The 23,232-nt window shown below is 31.4% G+C and overlaps 1 protein-coding gene across 1 annotated transcript in view; it reads left to right on the top strand.

Moving 5' to 3' along the window:
* The window catches only part of LOC127170955 (E3 ubiquitin-protein ligase SH3RF3), a 127,812-nt gene extending 106,456 nt beyond the window's left edge, over positions 1-21,356 (top strand). Inside the window, exons 5-10 of the mRNA XM_051119328.1 lie at positions 2,085-2,191; positions 2,330-2,500; positions 10,526-10,776; positions 14,148-14,440; positions 18,295-18,632; positions 20,479-21,356. Coding sequence (XP_050975285.1) covers positions 2,085-2,191; positions 2,330-2,500; positions 10,526-10,776; positions 14,148-14,440; positions 18,295-18,632; positions 20,479-20,647 — 1,329 coding nt within the window. The 3' untranslated portion in view covers positions 20,648-21,356. The remainder of the gene's footprint in view (positions 1-2,084; positions 2,192-2,329; positions 2,501-10,525; positions 10,777-14,147; positions 14,441-18,294; positions 18,633-20,478) is intronic.
* The last annotated feature ends 1,876 nt before the right edge of the window (positions 21,357-23,232 follow it).

Raw genomic sequence — 23,232 nt, 5'->3', positions numbered from 1 at the left:
TCCTCCTAGAGATTTAAAGCTACAACACCCAACTCAGCCCAGACCTGCAGACTGATCTGAACTTTATTGCTGTATCTTTTCAGACTCATCTGACTTACAGTTTTCATGAACCAGACCATCAAAACCACCAAAAACTCCCATAGACTTACACTGACGGAATGTTCAAATGACTCATCAAACTCCAGCTGACAAACATTTCAATCTAAACTCCCACAATCCCTTGAGACTAATCAAGCTTCCATCTGTGTACTGTATTTCTAATCTATTTAGACTCAATTCAGCTTCCACTCTAATATTTCTAATATTTCTAATCTATCTAGCTATGTAAATCATGCTAGCCACATGATTGTAGCATGCTAATCGTGGTAGAAACATACTAGCAACATGCTAGTAACTCGTTAATCGTGCTAATAACATGTTAATAACAGGCTAATCATGGTTAAACATGTTAGCAACTTGCTTGCTTGTTAATCATGCTAACAACATGTTAGTAACATGCTAATCATGCTAGAAACAAGCTAGTAACTTAATCATGCTACCAGCATGCTAGTACCTTGCTAATCATGGTAAAAACATGCTATCAACATATTAATCATGTTAGAAACATGTTTGCAACATGCTATTAACTTGTTAATCATGCTAACAACATGTTTGTAACATGCTAATCATGCTAAAAACATGCTAGTAACATGCTAATCGTGATCGAAACCTGCAAACATCATGCTAGTATCTTGCTAATTATGCTAACAACATGCTTGTAACATGCTAATCATGGTTAAAAACATGCTATCCACATGTTAATCATGTTAGAAACATGTTTGCTACATGCTATTAACTTATTAATCATGCTAACAACATGTTTATAATATGCTAATCATGCTCGAAACATGCTAACAACATGCTAGTATCTCGCTAATCATGCTAACCACATGCTAGTAACATGCTAATTATGCTAGAAATATGCTAGTAACTTGCTGATCATGCTAACAACATGCTAGTAACATGCTAATCATGGTAAAGAATGCTAGCAACATGCTAATCATGTTAGAAACATGTTTGCAACATGCTGTTAATTTGTTAATCAGGCTAAGAACATGCTTGTAGCACGCTAATCATGCTAGAAACAATCTAGTAACTCGTTAATCATGCTACCAACATGCTAGTAACTTGCTAATCATGTTAACAACATGCTAGTAACATGCTAATTATGGTAAAAACATGCTAGTAACTTGCTAATCATGCTAACATGCTAGTAACATGCTAATCGTGCTAGAAACATAACTACATGTTAGTATCTTGCTAATCATGCTCACAACATGCTAGTAAGATGCAAATAATGCTTAAAATAAGCTATTAACTTGTTAATAATGCTAACAACATGCCAGAAACATGCTAACAACATGCTAGTAACTTAGCAAAGTTAATTGTGCTAATAACATGTAAGCACAGTAAGCATAGTATATGCTTTTATAGTATATGCTTATAGCATAGTAAGCACCCTGAGTACCCTAGCAACTGCATAGCAACAGCATAGCAACACCTTGGCAACCACCCTGTGTACATTAGCAACTGCATAGCAACACCTTCCAAGTACCATAGCAACTGCATAGCAACACCCTAGCAACCACCCTGGGTTCCTTAGCAACCAAATAGCAACACCCTAGCAACCACCCTAAGTACCCTAGAAACCACATAGCAACAGCCTAGCACTTTCAAACTTATGTATATTATTTATTTTATTGTGTCAAAATGTATTCACATAAACACGGTTAAATGAACATAAACAGCTGAGAAAGAAAACAAAGGTGTAACACTATATTAGATGCGTGCATTCAGTCTTAAAGAGACAGCAGTCTAATAAAGCGACTGTTCCGCCTGAGTCATTAATGTTAATCAAACAACAAAAGACAGAGAAACACTCACCGCTCTTCTTTATTTGTAAGGATTCATCTGTATTTATTTATACAGACTATCCAGTGGTATTACTTTTGACTAGTTCAGTTTGTGTAGTATTTCTGTACCTACATACCTGAATTAGACCCACCTGAAAAACATTTAAATGGTCTGACGTGCTGTCTTCACAGGACTCTTCAGTCGCAGCAAACGCAGGAGCTTCGGTCCCGCCGCCGCGCGCCTCGTCAACGACCGGAGAGCTGCTCGCCGCGGCTAAAGTCCAGCTGCCTCTCAACATGTGAGTGTGGATGATTTAATGTGGCTGTAATGAAATCGCTCGGTGTTTTAATAACACACTCTGAGTGTGATCTAATAAAGTGCTGCTGTCGGAGCTGATCAAGTGTCACACACTGAATCTCTCTGCTGGTGTGTGCAGATATCTGGCCATGTACGCTTACAAACCGCAGAAGGCGGACGAGCTGGAGCTGCGTAAGGGCGAGATGTACCGCGTGATGGAGAAGTGTCAGGACGGCTGGTTCAAAGGCACGTCGCTGCGCACCGGAGGGTCTGGAGTTTTCCCAGGGAACTACGTCACGCCCGTCTCCAGGTGAGCGTTACTCAAATCGTCCAGAATTAATGCAGCACCTGTATGTATGTATGTATGTTCTCATCAATGTGGAGGTTTAACCTTCTCAGGTCTTGTTATTAAAGATGTTAAAAATGCACTCACAGTTTTCTGGTTCAAGTCTGTATCACACAATTCTGACTTTTCTGACAGAATGTGAGTTAAAGAGTTGATTTTCTTAGAATACTAAGCTTGACTTTTTCTCCCTTGCAATTGTGACGTTACAAGACTTTTCATCTCAGAATTGCAAGTTAATTAGACTTTTCTTATAAGAATTCTGACTTTATGAGACTTTTCAAAATTTCACGTTTGAGACTTTTCTCAAGTTTATGAGATTTCCTTCTGAGAATTGCAGCTTTGAGATATTGCACCTCGTAATTGTACGTTTATGAGACTTTTCTCCTCAGAATTGCAGAGTTTTCTTAGATTTCTTAGATTAGATTTTTCTTCTGGGAATTGCGGCTTTGAGACTTTGCTCCTTGTAATTGCAATATTATGTGCCTTTTCTTGGAATTGCAAGATTTTGAGACTTTTCTTAACAGAATTGCAAGTTTACAGTATTAGATTTTTCGTCTGGGAATTGCAACTTTTAGACTTTGCTCTTTGTAATTGCAACTTTATGAAACATTTTTCTTGAAATTGCAACATTGTGAGACTCTTTTCAGGATTGTGACTTTATGAGACTTTTCTTCTCAGAGTTGCAACTTTGAGACTTTCGTCCTCAGAATTTGAGTTTTTCAGATTTTTCTTCTGGGAATTATGACTTTGAGACTTTCCTTGTGAGGATTGCAGCTTTGAAACTTAACTCTTCATAATTGTGACTTAATGACACTTTTTTTGGAATTGCAAGTTTATGAGACTTTTCTCCTCAGAATTGCGACTTTGAGGTTTTTTCTTGTAATTGCGGCATTAAGAGACTCTTCAGAATTGCGATTTCTATGAGACTTTTCTTCTCTTAATTGCAGGTTTTTGGGAATTTTATTAGTTTTTTCTTCTGGGAATTATGACTTTGAGAATTTCCTTCTTAGAATTGCAGCTTTGAGAATTTGCTCTTCATAACTGCGACTTAATGAGACTTTTCGGAATTGCAAGATTTTGAGACTTTTCCTGTCAGAATTGCAAATTTACAGCATTAGATTTTTTGTCTGGGAATTGCGACTTTTAGACTTTGCTCTTTGTAATTGCAACTTTATGAAACATTTTTCTTGAAATTGTGACATTATGAGACTCTTTCCTTTTTTTTCTCCTCAGAATTGCGACTGAGGTTTTAAGAGACTCTTTTCAGAAGTACAATTTCTATGAGACTTTTCTTCTCTTAATTGCAGGTTTTTGAGAATTTTCTTCTCAGAATTTGTGAGTTTATTAGATTTTTCCTCTGGGAATTGTGACTGAGATTTTGCTCCTTGTAATTGCAACTTTGAGACTTTTCTTGGAATTTCAAATTTGAGATTTTCTCCTTGGAATTGTGACTTTTTCTTGTAACTGTGATATTAGGAGACTCATCTCAAAATTCAACTTTATGATACTTCTCAGAATTGCAAGTTTTGAGACTTCACAGAAATACTAATTTTTGAGATTTCTCAGAATTGCCAATTTATAAGACTTTTCTTCTCAGAATTAAACAATATTTGTAATGTTCTATAATATTTATTGAGCAGAGGTTGTAAACGATGTTTCTCTCAGCTGATGTTTGGGTTTGTTTTGTCTCACAGTTAAAGCACAAGCAAATAGAACGGCCCTAAGTGAAAGTGCGACAGAAAGAATGCGTTTCCTGCGAGTTCCAGATCCGTATCTCCAGCTGAAGTCGTAAATCAGGTCAGCGGCGCAGGTGCGTTTTAAATGCGCCGCTTTAATGTGGAGAGTTGAGAAGGTGAAATGGCTGTATAGCTGATGCGTTACGGCCGCGGGCGCGTGATTAGCATACTGCTGCTGCGACGCCTGTAACCGCAGGCCAGAGTCTGGAGCGATGCAGTGCTCCGTCTGGGGTCAGCGAGAGACCGATCGCTCATGACATACTGCAATATGATGCGGTGTTTGAGTTCTACATTAATGTGTGACGTCCTCAAACATACACAGTTTAATCTGAATGATCAGATTGAAATGTTTTGTCAGCAGACGAAGAGTCATTTTGTAATAATTCAGTATTAAACTACAAAAAGAGCCCGTTGAGGCGACAGAAGGAAAGTGTTTCTGCAGTGTCTTTGTGTGTATTCGCACACACGTCAGATCTGTGTGACGGTTCTGTCATTCACTCAGCAGGTGTTTTTTATTTGTTTTCACACTTAACAGGCTGTTAAAGCAGTCTCCGATTAAACACAGTTTATGAGCTTCATCACATCAGGGTTTAATAAGAGAGTTTTGCCAAAAACTGAATGATTATGGTTTAAAATTGATGGTAAAAATCTTTCATTTGTTTTTAAACATTTAATTATTTGTATATCGGGGTTCAAGTGCTTTAAGGCATTTAAGCACATATGAAAAAAGACATCATGTAGCAAGCCTTTTTTGCAAATCCAGGTAATTTACATAAAAATATGATGTTTTGTAATGTTTGTGGCTGTTATAGTGCCAGCTGTGGTCCGATCCCTTTAAAACTTTGCATGCTTGTTTAGAATCACCTGTCACATGTGCTCAGGTTTCAAGAAGTTTTAAGTTTTCCTTTAGGCTTTATAAGATTTTGGGCCCATTTTTGTTATAGCCTCCCAAAGGGTAAATTTCAACATTTATTTATTTTGATAATTATTGACCTAGAGAGCCCAGAGAATTGTACTGCAGTTTTTTCCACATTGAGTGAAAACCCTAGGACTAGTTTGGAAAAGTAGGTTTTTAACTTAATCTTTTCAATCATTTAACAAATGATTTGACTGACAGCAGTGGTTCTAGAGGCAACGTTGTTCAAAATGAGGAGTTCTGTCATACGATACGAATATTGTGTGTATGTGCGAAAAACCAGTGGCTGATTTCTCTCAGTTGCTCACGGACCTTTGGGGCCGTGAGTCAAACAGACCCACCAAGTTTCGTTCCGATTGGCCTCTGTTAACATTGTCCAGCAGGTGCTCAAATTTTTTTGAGCATGTTTTTTGAGATACACAAATGTCCTTGTGGACACTTGTGGCACTTTGGACCAAGACCGTGCACAGCGATTTTTATCTTGATAGGACAAATGGTTGCACAGTTATAGCCATTTTTATGCTTTTCCCCTCTTATAGCGCCACCAAGTGGCCAAGATCCATGATTTTTGTCCTGCGACCTCAGATTGAGCTCTTACATAAGTGTGCCAAGTTTGGCAAAGATATGTCATTATAAGCATTTTGTTATAAGCATTCTACTAAAAGTGGCTCCGCCCCTTTCGAATGTTTTGGCGTCCCTTTGCGTTGGTGAGTTGAAAGATTGACTTTTTTTTTTTCTTATAATTATTGATATTCACTCTCCAGATAATCTTTCTGCACTGGTTTGATTCCAGTTGGCCGAAAAACCTAGGACTAGTTCAGATTTTTTTTTTTTACATCTTCTCAATCATTTAACAAATGATTGGACTGACAACAGTGGTTCTAGAGGCAGAGTTGTCCAAAATGAGGAGTTCTGTCATATGATATGAAAGTTTGTCCGTATGTGCAAAAAAATGTGCAATGCACAATTGTTTACACACTCGAAAAATGTGATATCGCCCCCCAGTGGCTGATTTCTTTCAAATTTCTCACAAACTTTTGGGTCTGTGAGTCAAACAGGACCACCAAGTTTCGTTCCGATTGATCTCTGTTAACCTTGTCTAACAGGTCCTCAAAATCCATCGGCCAATGGTGGTCATACATTTTGAGATACAAAAATGTCCTTGTAGACACTTGTGGCACTTTGGACCAAGACCGTGCACAGCGATTTTCATGTTGATAGGACAAATGGTTGCACAGTATAGCCCTCTATAGCCATTTTCATGATTTTTTCTCTGTTATAGCGCCACCAAGTGGCCAAGCTCCACGATTTTTGTCCTGTGACCTCTAATTGAGCTCTTACAAAAGTGTGCCAAGTTTGGTGAAGATTTCTCATTCCATTCAGGAGTTATAGGTATTTTACTAATGTTTTTCGAACGTTTTGGCGTCCCTTTGCGACGGTGAGTTGAAAGTTCAACTTTTTTATTTGCTAATTATTGACATTCACTCTCTAGAGAATCTTTCTGCACTGGTTTGGTTCTGATCAGGCCAAAAACCTAGGACTAGTTTTTTTAACATTTTGGCGTCCCTTTGTGACGGTGAGTCGAAAGATCATCTTTTTTTTTTTTTGGATAATTATTGATATCACTATTCAGAGAATCTTTCTGCACTGGTTTGGTTCCAATTGGCCGAAAAACCTAGGACTAGTTTGGAAAAGTAGGTTTTTTACATCATCCTAATCATTTAACAAATGATTGGATTGACAGCAGTGGTTCTAGAGTCAAAGTTGTCCGGAATGACAAGTTCTGTCATATGAAACAAATATTGCGTGTATGTGTGAAAAACTGCACAATGTACAATCGTTTACGCCCTTGAAAAATGCGATAATGGACGATTTCTTTCAAATTTCTCACAGACCTTTGAGGCCATAAGTCAAACAGGCCCACCAAGTTTCGTTCCAATCGGCCTCCGTTAACCTTGTCTAACAGGTGCTCAAACTTTTTGAGATACGCAAATGTCCTCATAGACACTTGTGGCACTTTGGACCAAGTCACAGTGATTTTCATGTTGATAGGACAAATGGTTGCGCAGTTATAGCCATTTTTATGTTATTTTGGATTTTCAAAAAATCCAAAATACATTATAAAAATGTACAAGTTATGAGTGATTTTATACTTGTGTTCGCTGTAGCGCCCCCGTCAGACCGATTGGGGCGAGACTTGGTGACGTTGTAGGCGGTGTGAGTGCTACCATCACGCCAAGTTTCACATCTCTACGACTTACAGTTTGGTCTGCACGATCAGTTTTACTTGGAGATTGCTGATCTGTGAATATTCTAACAATTGAGCAGCAAATCAGCATATTAGAATGATTTGTGAAGGATCATGTGACACTGAAGACTGGAGTAATGATGCTGAAAATTCAGCTGCGCATCACAGAAATAAATTACATTTTAACACATATTCACACAGAAAACAGCTATTTTAAATGGTAAAAATATTTCATAATTTTCGTGTTTTTTCTGTATTTTTACATAGTTTTGTCTATTTTTAAATAATTTAAAACCATTTTCAGTCCTGCTGGAAGAGTGAAGCTTTTAGGGAGAATCAAGCGCCTGACATTTAAATCTGATTGGACGTTTTGTGCTGCATTAATCAGACAGGAGCGAATCTGTGCAGACGGAGCAGAGACAGTGATTCACACAAACAAATCACCATACAGAGACACCTGAGGGGAAATCATTCCCAAACGCCCAGAGCAGCGCTTTAATATGTTTACACACGAAACACCTGTCTGAAAACACACACACACACACATTTTTGCACATGTGGTTTACAGAGATTCTCCATAGGTGTAATGGTTTTCTACTGTGCAAACTGCATTTTCAAATCATGTTTATGTTGTAGTACCCATTTGTGTCCTCATGAGTCATATAAACTAGAACACACACACACACACACACACACACTCATGTGGATTCACTGTGTCTCAGATTCATTATCTCTCCACTTTCATTTCATGATATAAAGGTGTTTGTTTGTGTTGTACATAAAGTTCCTGCAGACGCAGCTTGATTTGAGTCTCCTGAGCGGCGGCGGCTCACATTCACACGTCTAAAACTGGAACGCTGAATTTACACCTCATTTCAGTTGTTTTTGAAGCAGCACATGCAAAGGTTCATGGGTAACACAGCAAACATCTGATGAAGAACAGACTCAGACAGATCCAGTAATAGATGTTAGTCAGAGACAACATGTTTGATTTGACACAAAACCAGACTGTGCATAAAAACACATCTTTATAAAACAACACCATGGAAGGAGACTCAGATTAAGATTTAGATTCAAAACCCAAACAAAGCATATTGGACTTCAGGAACAAAAAAAAAAAAAAAAAAAAAATAAATAAAAAAAAAATATATATATATATATATATATATTTTATTAAGTTGAATTTATTAATTTATTGATAAACCATTCATAGAAACATTTCAGAAAATGTTAAATTTTTTAAAAACAATTAAAAATTACATTAAAATTTAAAGTTATTTTTTATTTTTTTTAGTTTTTATAATATAAATTCTGAATAAAAACTCACAAACAACTAAAAAAGTCAGTTAAATTAATTGATAATAACTTTTCGTATTTATAAAATGATTTTTTTTCATAAAATAAATAAAAAACAATTAAAAATCACATTAAAATTAAAAGTTAATAACATTCTTACAGTTACAGAGGTTTTTATAATTTAATATAAATAATATAATATAATATAATATTAATATAAAAAAATCATAACTAAAAAAGCTAGTTAAATTGATTTATATATTCAGTTATGTATTTATATATTTATGTATTTATTTATTCATCCATTCATTCCTTGATATTAATGTTTGATAGACCATTCAAAGAAATATTTTGGAAAATGTTGTACATATAATAATTTTTCATATTTATAAATAGATTTTTTTTCATAAAAGGAATAAAATAAAAACATTATATTAAAATTAAAAGTGAATAACATTCTTACAGTTATAAACGTTTTTATAATTAATATAAATTGTGCATAAAAAAATCACAAACTAAAAAAGTCAGTTAAATTCACTGATAATAAAAAAGTCTAAAAGCAAAAGAACTTATGGTATTATGGCTTCAATTGAAATTATAAATTTAATTATAATTATATATATATATATATATATATATATATATATATTTTATTAAGTTGAATTTATTAATTTATTGATAAACCATTCATAGAAACATTTCAGAAAATGTTAAATTTTTTAAAAACAATTAAAAATTACATTAAAATTTAAAGTTATTTTTTATTTTTTTTAGTTTTTATAATATAAATTCTGAATAAAAACTCACAAACAACTAAAAAAGTCAGTTAAATTAATTGATAACTTTTCGTATTTATAAAATGATTTTTTTTTCATAAAAGAAATAAAAAACAATTAAAAATCACATTAAAATTAAAAGTTAATAACATTCTTACAGTTACAGAGGTTTTTATAATTTAATATAAATTTTGAATAAAAAATCATAACTAAAAAAGCTAGTTAAATTGATTTATATATTCAGTTATGTATTTATATATTTATGTATTTATTTATTCATCCATTCATTCCTTGATATTAATGTTTGATAGACCATTCAAAGAAATATTTTGGAAAATGTTGTACATATAATAATTTTTCATATTTATAAATAGATTTTTTTTCATAAAAGGAATAAAATAAAAACATTATATTAAAATTAAAAGTGAATAACATTCTTACAGTTATAAACGTTTTTATAATTAATATAAATTGTGCATAAAAAAAATCACAAACTAAAAAAGTCAGTTAAATTCACTGATAATAAAAAAGTCTAAAAGCAAAAGAACTTATGGTATTATGGCTTCAATTGAAATTATATTAAATTTTATTATATATATATATATATATATATATGATAGATTTATTTTATTAGTAAATAATAAATACATTTAAGTAAAAACATATATAACATATAATTTAATTATATCTAAATAAATTTTAATATATTGTTGCTCCTAATTTTTGTACATAAATCAGTTTGAAAAAGAGCAGATTTGTCATTACAGCAGAAATGAAGTCAAAATGTTGAGAAGTGCTGCAGGAGATGCTGGATCTGCAGGTTTTAGTGCTGAAATACAGTGAATGTCTGAGTGGGTCGTGATTCCTGCGGGACGTGTGTTGCTAATCAGTCTGTGATCCTGCATTACTGAGCTGAGGAAAGCGTTTGACACGCGTGTGTAGAGCAGCGGTCGATACGCATCAGAGAATGAGCCGCTGGAGGCGTGACGCATTAGTGTGTGATGTGTGTTTCCGCAGGGCTCCGTTCGCCGTCGGTCAGACGCGCTCGTGTCTCTCTGGAGCGGCTCAGGCGAAGGCTCCCGGTTCCCCGAGCTCCGCCGGTCCGTCCAGTCCGGTCCTGATGGCGTCCGCGTCCGCGTCCCGTTCCGGCACGCCGCTCACCAGCCCGTCGTCCCCGCAGCTGCAGCCCGCAGCCGTGCATCTGAAGAACTGCCTGCGCTTGTCCAGCCAGCAGACCGTCAATCAGGCCCGATCCGCCATGCAGCTGGGTAAGACTGTTTCTGAAACACACCACCATACACTCAAAACACTCATGAACATGAGATCAGTGGGAGCGGGAACTAACACTAAATTTTTTTGACACACCTGTCAATCAACAGTGACTTATCAACCATAACAGGCAGATCTAATTACAATTTTTTAATTAATATTTGTTATTGTTTGTTATATAATAATTATTATTGTGATTAAATCAAATAATAAAAATTAAACAAATCAATAAAGAAATACCACTATAATATTGGTAAAATGCAAACTATTTACATTTTTTAATGTAAATTAATAATAATAATAATAATAGTTTTTGTAATTATTATTACATCAAATTGTAAGAATGAAATAAATTAAAAATTATAATTATAAAATTATAAAAAAGTATTTAATAATAAAATGTTTTATGTTAATAATAGTTGTTATTATTGTTGTTGTTATTATTATTATTTAATAAAATTATAAAAAAACTCAATAAAGAAATAAAATGTAAAGTATTTAATAAAAAAATATGATCTAATAATAATAATAATAATTATTATTATTATTATTATTATTATTATTATGATTTAATCAAATTAAAAAAATTAAACAAATCAGTAAAGAAATACCACTAATATTAGAAAACTGTAAACTATTTAAAAACACAATTTTATGTATATAATAATAATAATAATAATAATAATAACAATAATGACAATGATAACAATCCTCATTATTATTATTATTATTATTATTAGTAATAGTAAATAATACTAAAAATTTTAATGTTTATAATAGTAATATAACAATAATAATAGTAATAATAATAATAATAATAATTATTATTATTATTAAACAAGTGATACAATTTAAACTAATCAATAAAGAAATACCACTATAATATTAGTAAATGGTAAATGATTTAATAATACTATTTTTGTGTAAAAAAACAAACAAAAACAAATACTAAAATAATACAAAACATTTTAATGTTAATAACAGTAATAATAATTGATAATATTAATATTATATTATTAATAATATTATATTATATACTTCATATTATTATTTAAACAAATTATAAAAATGTAACAAATCAATAATACATAATACATATAATACAAGTAAACAGTAAATTGTTTAAAAATAATAAAAATAGTCATTATTATTATCATTATTTAATAAAATTGTAAAAACTAAATAAATCAAGAATCATTTATCACTATAATACTATTAAACTGTAAAGTTTGATGTTTAATTTTGATATATAATAAAATAATAATTTAGCATCAGATTTCATATGTCTTTGTGATAGTTGTGTAGTCTCTAATTAATTAAAAACAACTGGTGAGTGTTACTGCTGTTTGGTGTGTGATTGTGAGCGCTGACATGTGGCACGTGTTCGTTTCTGGATACTGAAGGTTTCTGCAGTTATTTGTCTGCGGTAACAAACACACACACACACACACACACACACACACACACACACGTGCGCTGCAGACGGATGTCAGGAGTGTTTTGTGTGCGTCAGTGAAGCGTGTTGGTGTAGCGTTCTGTAATCTATCAGGTCAGATGGCGGCGCATTAGCGCGCTGAAGGAGCTTGTTAAAGCGTTTTCCAGCTCAGATAAGACGTCTGGAGTAATGAAGGCCTCGCCGCCCGCGTTGGCAGTAATTGTCGGGTTGCGTTTACGCCACTTCTTGAACTCTGAGGAGCGACGTGAAGCTCGTGCAGCGGCGCAGAAGCACGGGACGGAAACCACATCCGTCACGTCATTTACTCGATCAACACGACAAATTATTTTAAAATTATTTTATCTTTGTTTTTTTTTTTTTAAAGCTCCAGGCTGTGTTTGTAGGGCTAAACAAAATACTAATGTTATTATTATTATTATTATTATTATTATTGTGGTTGTTGTTTTCTTAAATACATTTAGTTTTTTTTACATATTACAATAATTATAGTTAATATTTTAATTTAGTAGTAGTAATACCACTACTATTAATAATTACAACACTATATAAAAATATTAGCAATAATATAATAATAATTAGAATAAGATTATAATTAATATTATTATTGTTACTCAATAAAAATAATAAACAAAATAAGAAATATTACTATTGCATTATATCACAGTAAAAAAATTATAGTAATAATAAGTGTTATTAATAAAATTATAAAATTAAACAAATCAATAAAATATATCTCTATTAAACTATTAAACGGTGTAATAATGTATAATAATAATAATAACAATAACATTTATTGTCATTATTATTATTTAATCAAATTAAATTGTAAAATTAAATGTAATCAAAATAATATTAGTATTTAATAAAAATAATTGTAATACTACTACTACTACTACTACTGATAATATTTTGTTATGATTTAATCAAATTATAAAAATAAATATATCAATAAATATATACCAGTGTAATAGTAGTAAATTGTAAAATATTTAAAATCATGTATATAATGATGATAATAATAATAATAATAACAATAACAATAATAATAATAATACTGTTGTTGTTATTATTATTTTATTTTATTTTTAATTAAATCAAATTATAAAAAAACTCCATTAAGAAATATCAGTATAATACTATAAAAGTAACTGTAAAATATTTAATAATAAAATGTTTATAATTTATATAATGCTTGTAATTGAACCAAATTGTAAGAATTAATTATTGAAGAAAAACAGAAATAAAAAAAATATCTAAATAGTAACATTTTAAAAAACAAAAGCTAAAGAAAAGATAAAAGCACATAATACCAAAAATTAATTTAAGCTTAAAATAATGACTAAGAAATAAAAGCTATTCAAAATATTTATAAACACTGTAATAATAATAATAATAATAATAATATTTAATCAGATTTAATTAAAGTATTAAATTAATAAAAAAACACTATTAAACTAGTATTTAATAAAAAAAAATGTTAATAATAATAATAATATTTTTTTAGTAGTAATACTACTACTATTACTAATATAACAATAATAGCATATAAAAACAACAATAATAATATTAACAATAATTATAAACATTCCTCTTATATTTGATGAATAATATTATTAATTCTCAATAAAATATTAAAATAAGAATTATAGCTTTTGTAATAATAATTCACTTGTAAAATAGCTGTAAAAAAAAAAAAAGTACTTGTAATGATGAGATTGTAAAACACTGAATCGTGAGCTGTGAGGTGCTGCGGCGTTTTGTTTTTACTCTAATAATCGTGCAGCTCTAGTTTGGAATGACGACTATAAGTGAATGTTTTAACAGGACCGAATCAATCTGTGCACCAAAGCTGCATTGAGTGTGAGCTCGTGTGTGTTGATGATGTGTGTGTGAACGCTGCGTTACTGTTGTCAGTCCACAGTCCTCCGGCGAGCAGCAGCAGTCCCGAGCGTCCCACCGCAGCCGTGACGCCGCTGCGACCGCAGGCCAGTCCGTCCCGCTCCCCAGCGCGGCCCCTGTCCATGGCTGCGGGCCCTCAGTCTCACCCCGCCTCCGTCCGGCCCCTGATGCCCCTGAGCTCCGCCGCCGCCGCCATCACGCCTCCCAACGTCAGCGCCGCGCATCTCAACGGAGCCGAGCTGCAGCCGTCCTCACCCGCACACGCACACGCAGGCCTGCACAAACTCGACGACAAGAAGGTGGAGAAGGTCAGTGATGCTCAAACACTCAAATACAACTACTACAAACATGTTTGTTCATTGATATAACGGTGACATAAAATATAAGAGATGAAATATTATGAAAAATGAAAAAATTAGAAATGCTACTATTGTAGGTTGAAGCCCTAAAAAATAAATAAACGGAAAAAAAAAATCTAAAAAGTAACATTTTTAAAAACAAAAGCTAAAACAAAAATAAAAGCACATAATACCAAAAATGTATTTAAATTTAAAATAACAACTAAAAAATAAAAGATGTTTAAAATATTACAAAACTATTATAAAAATATATATTTAAATTAAAATTAATAAAAAATTAATATATAATAATATATAATAAATATATTAAATATTTATTTATATAATGCTTCTAATTTATTCAAATTGTAAGAATTAATTCAATGATGAAATAACTGAAATAAAAAAAATATAAATAGTAACATTTTAAAAAAACAGGCTAAAAAAAGATAAAGGTATATATACTACCAAAACTGTATTTAAATGTAAAAATAAAAACTGAAAAAATAAAAGCTATTTAAAATATTTATAAAAACTGTAATGTATAATAATAATAATAATAATAATAATAATAGTATTTATTGTTATAATTTTTATTTAATCAAATTGAATATAAATAAATCAATTAAAATACTATTTAATAAAAAATAATGTTACTACTACTAATCTTTATAATTTAATCAAATTATAAAAATAAACAAATCAATAAAGAAATACCAGTATAATATCAGTAAACTATTTTAAAATGTTTTATGTATATAATAATAATAATAATAATAATAATAATAATAATAATAATGTTATTTATTCTTAAATTATAAAAATTTTAAAACTCAATAAAAAAATATAATTATAATACTATTAAACTGTAAAGTATTTATTAAATAAAGTGTTTATATTTTTATAATTATAATTATAATATTAATTAATTAATTTTTTGTGTGTTTGTTTGTTAAACCTAACATATAGTTGTTAAATTGTTTAAGTTTCATGATTTCAATAAATTAGACATTTTCTGATTACTAAAAATTAATTTAACATGTAAAACAGAGCCCAGAGCACAAAAAAAGAATCTAGAAACAATAAATTGGAAAAGACAAAAAAATTAATAAATGTAAAAAAAAAAACGAATTTGGGGAAAATGAAGTGGAATTGTCAGTAAGTTGTTAAATTGTATACATTTCTTGACTTCAATAAATTAGTCATTTTCTGATTACTAAAAATTTAATTTAACAATGCCCAAAAAATAGAATCTACAAACAAATAAATTGTTTCTAAAAACAAAAAAACAAAAAAAAACACAGATTTTGGGAAAAATAAAAAAAAAATTGAAAATTGAAATATACCCTAACTCTAAATCCAAAAAAAATTACAATGAAAAAAAAAAAAAAACATTTGAGAAAAAAATTAAACAATGTGGGGGGGAAAAGTGTATTAATATTATTTAATTTACTAATAATAACATGAATAACACAGACCCGACCAAATGTGAAATTTACTGGAGCTGATGTAAATGATGTGAGAAAATCAGAAATTGATCAATCAATCAATCAATCAATCAATCTATTTCTATCAGATAAGTGGTCTCAGATGTGTGATGAAGACGAGTGATGCGTGTTTGGAGGCGTGATCACATGTTGTCTGAGTGACTGTTAATTATGGGCTGTTAATGAACTCTAAAAGAAGAGACACACATCATGTGATCTCACATCTCTGATGAAATGTGAGCTCATCCTGAGCTTTATATGTTCACCACAGACTTTACTCTGTTCAGAAACAATGATTTCGAAACCGTTCTTGTGTTTTGGCCTCAAAAGTCCATTCCTGAAGATCTCTGTGTATGGATTTGTTCACAGTAAGATCAGTAAGAGTGTGATGTGTGTGTGATGTGAGTGTTGTCTGTGGTTGTTGAGGTGTTGGTAGTGTTTGGGGATGATTGCAGCAGACGTTCGTCCTCGTTAGCGCAGGAGCGTGTGGAGATCCAGCTGCTTTTGAGGACTCGGGTTGACTCTCAGACGCCCCCTAGTGTCTGCTTCGTGTGTGTTGTGAGCGTTTATTGTGGCTCTGAATGGTTTGGCAGATGAAGCTTCTCCTCCTACGTGCAGCGTGTATGTGTGTGTGTGTGTGTGTGTGTGTCAGCGTTACTCAGAGCCGCTCATGCACCGAGAATCTCCCGCTGTTCTCCTTCAGCAGCTCAATCAGCACACCACATCATCCCACAACAACAGGGAAATTATCTGTCCTCAAATTCCATTTACATTTTTTCTTGATTCCATTTTAATAATTCCATTTTAATATTCAAAAGCATGTCTAATCGATTAAATTCATAAAACTTTAACAACTTAATAATTCATTAAAATGTTTACATGTAATAGCGCAACTTGAAATCTGTTTATTTTTACCTAAATTCTGTCTTTTTTTGTTTGAATTTTTATGGAATCTGTTTTAATACTTTAATGCAATTTTAATAATTAGAAAGCATGTTTAATCTATTGTTTTTATAAAACTTTAATAATTTTTTACAATTTTGACAATAGCAGAGCCCTAAAATATTTTTTTCTAAATTCTTACATTTTTTTCTGGATTCTGTTTTAATAATTTTACTAAATTACAATAAGCAAAAAGCATATCTAATAAATTTGATTCATAACATTTTAACAGCATTTTATATATACATACATATATAATTAATTTTTACAAAGAAATCCATTGTATTTCTTCCCTGATTCTGTTTTTTAAATTCAATTTCTGTGTTTTCCAATGTGTTTTAATAATTTAAGAAAACTTAAAAAAAAATCCATTAATTTATTACAACTTTTACAAATAAGAAGGCCATACTAAAACTGTTTTATTTTTTCCCAATTGCAATTTTTATTATTAATTTTTAAATTTTGACAAATTTTGATAATTTTTTTACATTTTGACAATAGCAGGGCCCTATAAAATAATTTTTCCTAATTTCTGGTTCCATAATTATTTTCTGGATTCTGTTTTAATGTCTAATCAATGAAGTTAATAACAATTTAATGGTTTTTTTCATTTTTACATAGAAATCCATGGTATTTCTTCCCTAATTCAGTTTTTTTTTTTTTTTTTTTTTTAATTTCTGTGTTTTTCATTTTAATTTTCCTGGATTCCATTGTAATAATTTCATCACTCTTTAATAATTTAATAAAATGTTAAAAATGCAATAATTTATGAAAACTTTTACAATAAAAATGCTATATAAAATCTGTTTTAATTTTTCCCAAATGCAGTTTTCTAAATTGTAATTTTTCCATTCTAGGAACTTATAAAATCAGGGTTTTTCCCCTAAATTCTGTTTCCATTTTTTTTCTGGATTCCATTTTAAAAATTATTATTATTTTTTTTTTAATAATAAAACATCTAATTTTGTTTAATTAAAATTTGAACAATTACATAATTTTTTTTAATTTTTTTTTTTAGAGTAATAGGGCCCTATAAAGTCTGTTTTATTTTTCCATTATAATTTATCTGGATTCTGTTTTAATAATTAGTATCAAAAAGCATGTCTAATGCACTGAATGTATAAAACATTAACAAATTAATAATTTGTTAATTTTGTACAATAATAGAGCCCCGTAAAATCAGTTTTATTTTTTTCCCAAATTCATTTTAATTCATAATTAGCATAGAACAATAAGAGTTTATTATAATTTCTTCAGGTTAAATTAAACTTTTATTTTGGTGTTTTGCAGTGAAGATTTTTCTGTGTGTATCGAAATGGTGATGTGACTTGATTCTGCAATTCTGTTCACGTTTTCTCATGTTTTCTGTCTGTACCGTGTCTGTTTCTCACACAGAAAGAGAAGAAGAGCAGCGGTCTCCTCAAGCTGCTTTCTGGAGCCGCAGCCAAAAAGAAGTCCCGCTCGCCGCCGTCCGTCTCTCCGACGCACGAGCCCTCCTCGTCCTCCTCGGTTCAGGGGGCGATGGCTCCTGAGCTGCGGTCGGCCGGCGGTCACGGACGGGCCGGGTCGTGTCCCATCGAGAGCGAGATGCAGGGTGCGATGGGCATGGAGCCGCTGCACAGGAAGTCCGGATCGCTGGACCTCAACTTCTCTGTGTCTCCGCCGACACGGCAGCCCTGCTCGTCCTCACCGCTGGCCGTCCGGCCCGAACCCAAGCCATTATCCCGAGAGAGGTGAGTCCGTACCTCCTGATCCGGGCTGTCAAAAGAAAATCACAACACGGAATATTCATCAAATTTAAGATCAAAATACACATTTGAACGCATGCTTTTAAAACATGTAGTAAGCAGTTTTGCAATTTTATGCTTTTTAGGTTAAAATTAAATGTATTTTAAGCACTAGGTTTGTTTTTGAACAATACAAAACGCTGCTGTTTGGTCTGTATTTATCACTTGTGCCCTCTTCTGGACTGATGGTGTAAAAATCTGGTGTGTTTACTATTATTGAAATATGTAATTACGATTCTACGACGCCAAAATACTACGAGAATACAGTCAAAATATTTCAAGAGTAAAGTTGAAACGCTACGACAATAAAGCCAAAATATTTGGAGAGTAAAGTAGAAATACCACAAGAATAAAGTCAAAATACTATAAGAAAAAAGCCAAAATATTTTGAGAGTAAAGTCAAAATACTAAGAGAATAAAGTCACAATACTACGAGAATATACTGCGAGAATAAAGTTGAAATACTACAAGAATAAAGCCAAAGTATTTTGAGTATAGTCAAAATACTACAAGAGTAAAGTCGAAATACCAAGAGAATAAAGTCTAAATATTACAAGCCAAAATATTTTGATAGTAAAGTCGAAGTACTACGACAATAAAGTTGAAATATTACAATAATAAAGTCACAATACTACAAGAATAAGGCCAAAATATTTTAAGAGTAAAGTCGAAATACTACGAGAGTAAAGTTAAAATATTACAAGAATAAAGTCACAATACTACGAGAATATATTGCGAGAATAAAGTTGAAATACTACAAGAATGAAGCCAAAATATTTTGAGTATAGTCGAAATACTACAAGAGTAAAGTTAAAATATTACAAGAATAAAGTCGAAATACTACGAGAATATTCTGCGAAAATAAAGTCAAAATACTACAAGAATAAAGTCGAAATATTTTGAGTATAGTCGAAATACTACGAGAATAAAGTTAAAATATTACAAGAATAAAGTCACAATACTACGAGAATAAAGCCAAAATACTACAAGAATAAAGTCGAAATAAAATATTACAAGAATAAAGTTGAAATACTACAAGAATAAAGCCAAAATATTACAAGAGTAAAGTTGAAATACTACAAAGTAAAGTTGAAATACTAAGAGATAAAAGTCGAAATACTACAAGAATAAAGTTACAATATTACAAGAATATACTGCGAGAATAAAGTCAAAATACAAGACAATAAACTCTAAATATTACAAGAATAAAGTCACAATACTACGAGAATAAAGTTGAAATACTAAGAGAATAAAGTCAAAATGTTTAGAGAGTAAAGTTGAAATACTACGAAAATATTTCAACTTTATTCTTGTAGTATTTCGACTTTAATCTCGTATTTTTTTATTTTTTTTTTTCATTTTTAATGTGGCACTACAATACCATCATAGAATATAATCAAATATAAACATTCAGATTTTACAATTTTGTCATATTTATGCACTACTGGTCAAAAGTTTGGCATAATAATTGTTTTTTTTTGTGAAACCAGTCTCTTCTGCTCATCAAAGCTGCATTTATTTGGTCAAAATGCTGTAAAAATTGTGAAATATTATCACGATGTAAAACAGCTGTTTTCTGTGTGAATATCTGTTCAACTGTAATTGATTTCTGTGATCAAAGCTGAATTTTCTGCATCATTACTCCAGTCTTCATCCTTTAGAAACCATTCTAATATGCTGATTTGCTGCTCAAGAAATGACTCTAAATGAGTCATTACTCGTTCAGTGGTGTGTGAATGTTTGGTCTGTTATTAACCGTGTTGAGCGCAGTTTTCTGTCTCTTTTCCGTCAGGTACCGCGTGGTCGTCCCGTACCCGCCGCAGAGCGAAGCAGAGATCGAGCTGAAGGAGGGCGACATCGTGTTCGTGCATAAGAAACGTGAAGACGGCTGGTACAAAGGGACGCTTCAGCGCACGGGCCGGACGGGCCTGTTCCCCGGCAGCTTCGTGGAGAGCTTCTAGATGAGCAACACCAGCCAACGAGCTCCTGAGACCCGGAATATCTCACAGAAGAATCTCCGTGGGTCTCCTGATGAAGACGAGCACAAAAACGAGCATCTCTACTGCCATCGTCCTCACAGATCCGTCAGGAAGGCCTTTCACATGACAGATCAGGCTCAGATGGCGTCTTCATCTGGAGGAAAACGCATGTGTGAGTCTGCGGCGCCCTCTAGTGCGTGTACATCGCATCGTGTGACGTTTCCTCCGTGAAGCTCCATCGGATCCTGACAGAAGCTCAGAGACGTTGGGAAATGATTCCTGCAGCTGCTCCTTCAAACCGGTTCATCCTCACGTTCCCGTGTGAGATCTCGTGTTCGGCGCTTTTGTTTCCTTCGGTACCTTAATCGGCAGATCTGAATGATGACGACACAACGAGGATGTTATTTATAGCATATGATGATGAGATGTGAATGTAGGGAGTGAGGAATCTCAAAAAAAACCTGCTGAGAGTGTCATATTTCACACCAAAATCAAGAGAAAAAAAAAGCATTAAAATTTAATTAAAATTATCAAAACTATTATTAATTCTTTTTTGCATAAAGCAATTAAAGACTATTTTTAGGACCCATTAAGATTTTTTGCATAATTTTTTATTATTTTCCCACTAGATTCTCATTGCTATAAAACATAATATATTATTTAAATGGTAAAATATTAATACTGCAAGTTAATATTAGTATAGTTGTGCCTTCATTCTCATTCAAATAAAAAATAATGTTTTACTGTTTAATTGTGAAAATATTGACACAATAATACTATTATATATATATATATATTCAAAAAATAATATTAATTATAATTCTAAATTTCTTTTTTTTTCTATAATAAAATCTTTATTTTATTTTTTTGCCAAATTCTGTTTTAATTTTAGTTTTTCTGGTTTGCATTTTAATAATTTAATTACGTTTTAATAATAAAAAATGTCTAATCAGTTTAATTTAAACTTTAACAATTACATAATTTATTAAAATGTTTACATTAATAGGGCTCTATAAAGTCTAATAATAAAATTATTATAAAAGCATGTGTAATCCATAAATTTATAAAACATTAACTTGTTAATTTTTTCCAATAATAGGTCTCTGTAAAATGTTTTTTCTTTTCACATTCTGTTTTTTCCATTTTAATTTATAATTGATATAAATGTGTTATCAAAAAAGGCATAGAACATTAAAAGTTTATTATAATTTAAAATTATTAAATTAATAATTTATTAAAATTATCTATTATTATATATTTATGATTTTATATATATATATATATATATATATATAATGGAAAAAATGATATTAATTATATAATGCTCAACAAGGCTTCATTTAAAAAAAAAAAAATTCTAAAATATAGTAAAAACAGTAACAGTAAGACTGGAGGAATGATGCTGAAAATTCAGCGTTGATCACAGGAATAAATTACATTTTAAAATGAGAAAAATATATTATAATTTTTTTTTAAATTGTAGTAATATTTCAATGTTTTTACTGTATTTTTAATCAAATGAATTTGGCCCTGGTGAGCATTACAAATGATTGTACATTTTTGATCTGTAGTATATTTAATTTTCTTTCTTTTAATTTTGGTCTGAAATATGAGCTGTGCATGTTTCGTTGAGATTCACTCGCGCTGCGGTTTCTAATGAAAGTTCGTTTACAGTGCTGGTGCCGTGAAACTCTTTGTGAAAGCACAAACTCTTTTTATTGGTTTTCTATGCCGGTTTTGTCTTTCCTAGAGAATCCTGGGATGTGCATGCTGGTTTACTGACATTATTTGTCTCTTGTTTACTGAGTGTCGCTGTGGAGGTCTGATCTTTGTATCTGCTGGTGTTGAGCTCCAGAGACACTCCGGTTTTATGAACTATTTTCACTTTGATTCATGAATTTTCCATGTGCTCAGTGTGCCGTAGGCCAGAAACAGACTTTACGCGAGTACATAAACACACTCGGCCAGCGTGTTTCAGCCGTGTGCTCCTTGAGTTACTGAGGAAGGTTTCCTTCACATGTCTGAGCCATTACACCAGATGTGTTTTTATTCACATACAAACATCCAGTTTAACTATAACTCAGAACTGTTTCACTTTATTTTCACACCAGGGTTATTATCGTTAAATAAATCTAAAATATTGTGAGTTTTATATTTTACAATTCGCACTTTTTTCGCACAATTCTGACTTTTTCTTGCAATTGCGAGTTTACTTTTTTCTAGTAATTCCGACTTTTTTCTCGCAATTCTACTTTTTTCTTTTAAATATAAGTTTATATCTCATAATTCTGACTTTTTTCTAACAATTGCGAGTTTTATATTTCACAATTCACACTTTTTCTCCCAAGTTTTTTTCTCACAATTCTACTTTTTTTCTTTTAAATATTAAATGTTACATTTTTTCTTGCAATTCTGACCTATTGCTAGTTTTATATTTCAGAATTCACAATTTTTTCACCTTTTCTCATAATTGCGAGTTTTATATTTCTTTTAAATATTAAACAGTTCGCAATTCTGCCTTTTTTCATAACTGTTTTTTTTAACAACAATTTTTTCGCACTGTTTTT

Source organism: Labeo rohita, chromosome 9 (genome assembly GCF_022985175.1).
Source record: "Labeo rohita strain BAU-BD-2019 chromosome 9, IGBB_LRoh.1.0, whole genome shotgun sequence".
In the NCBI taxonomy this organism is placed as follows: domain Eukaryota; kingdom Metazoa; phylum Chordata; class Actinopteri; order Cypriniformes; family Cyprinidae; genus Labeo; species Labeo rohita.
This window is presented reverse-complemented; position numbering and strand designations above follow the sequence as displayed.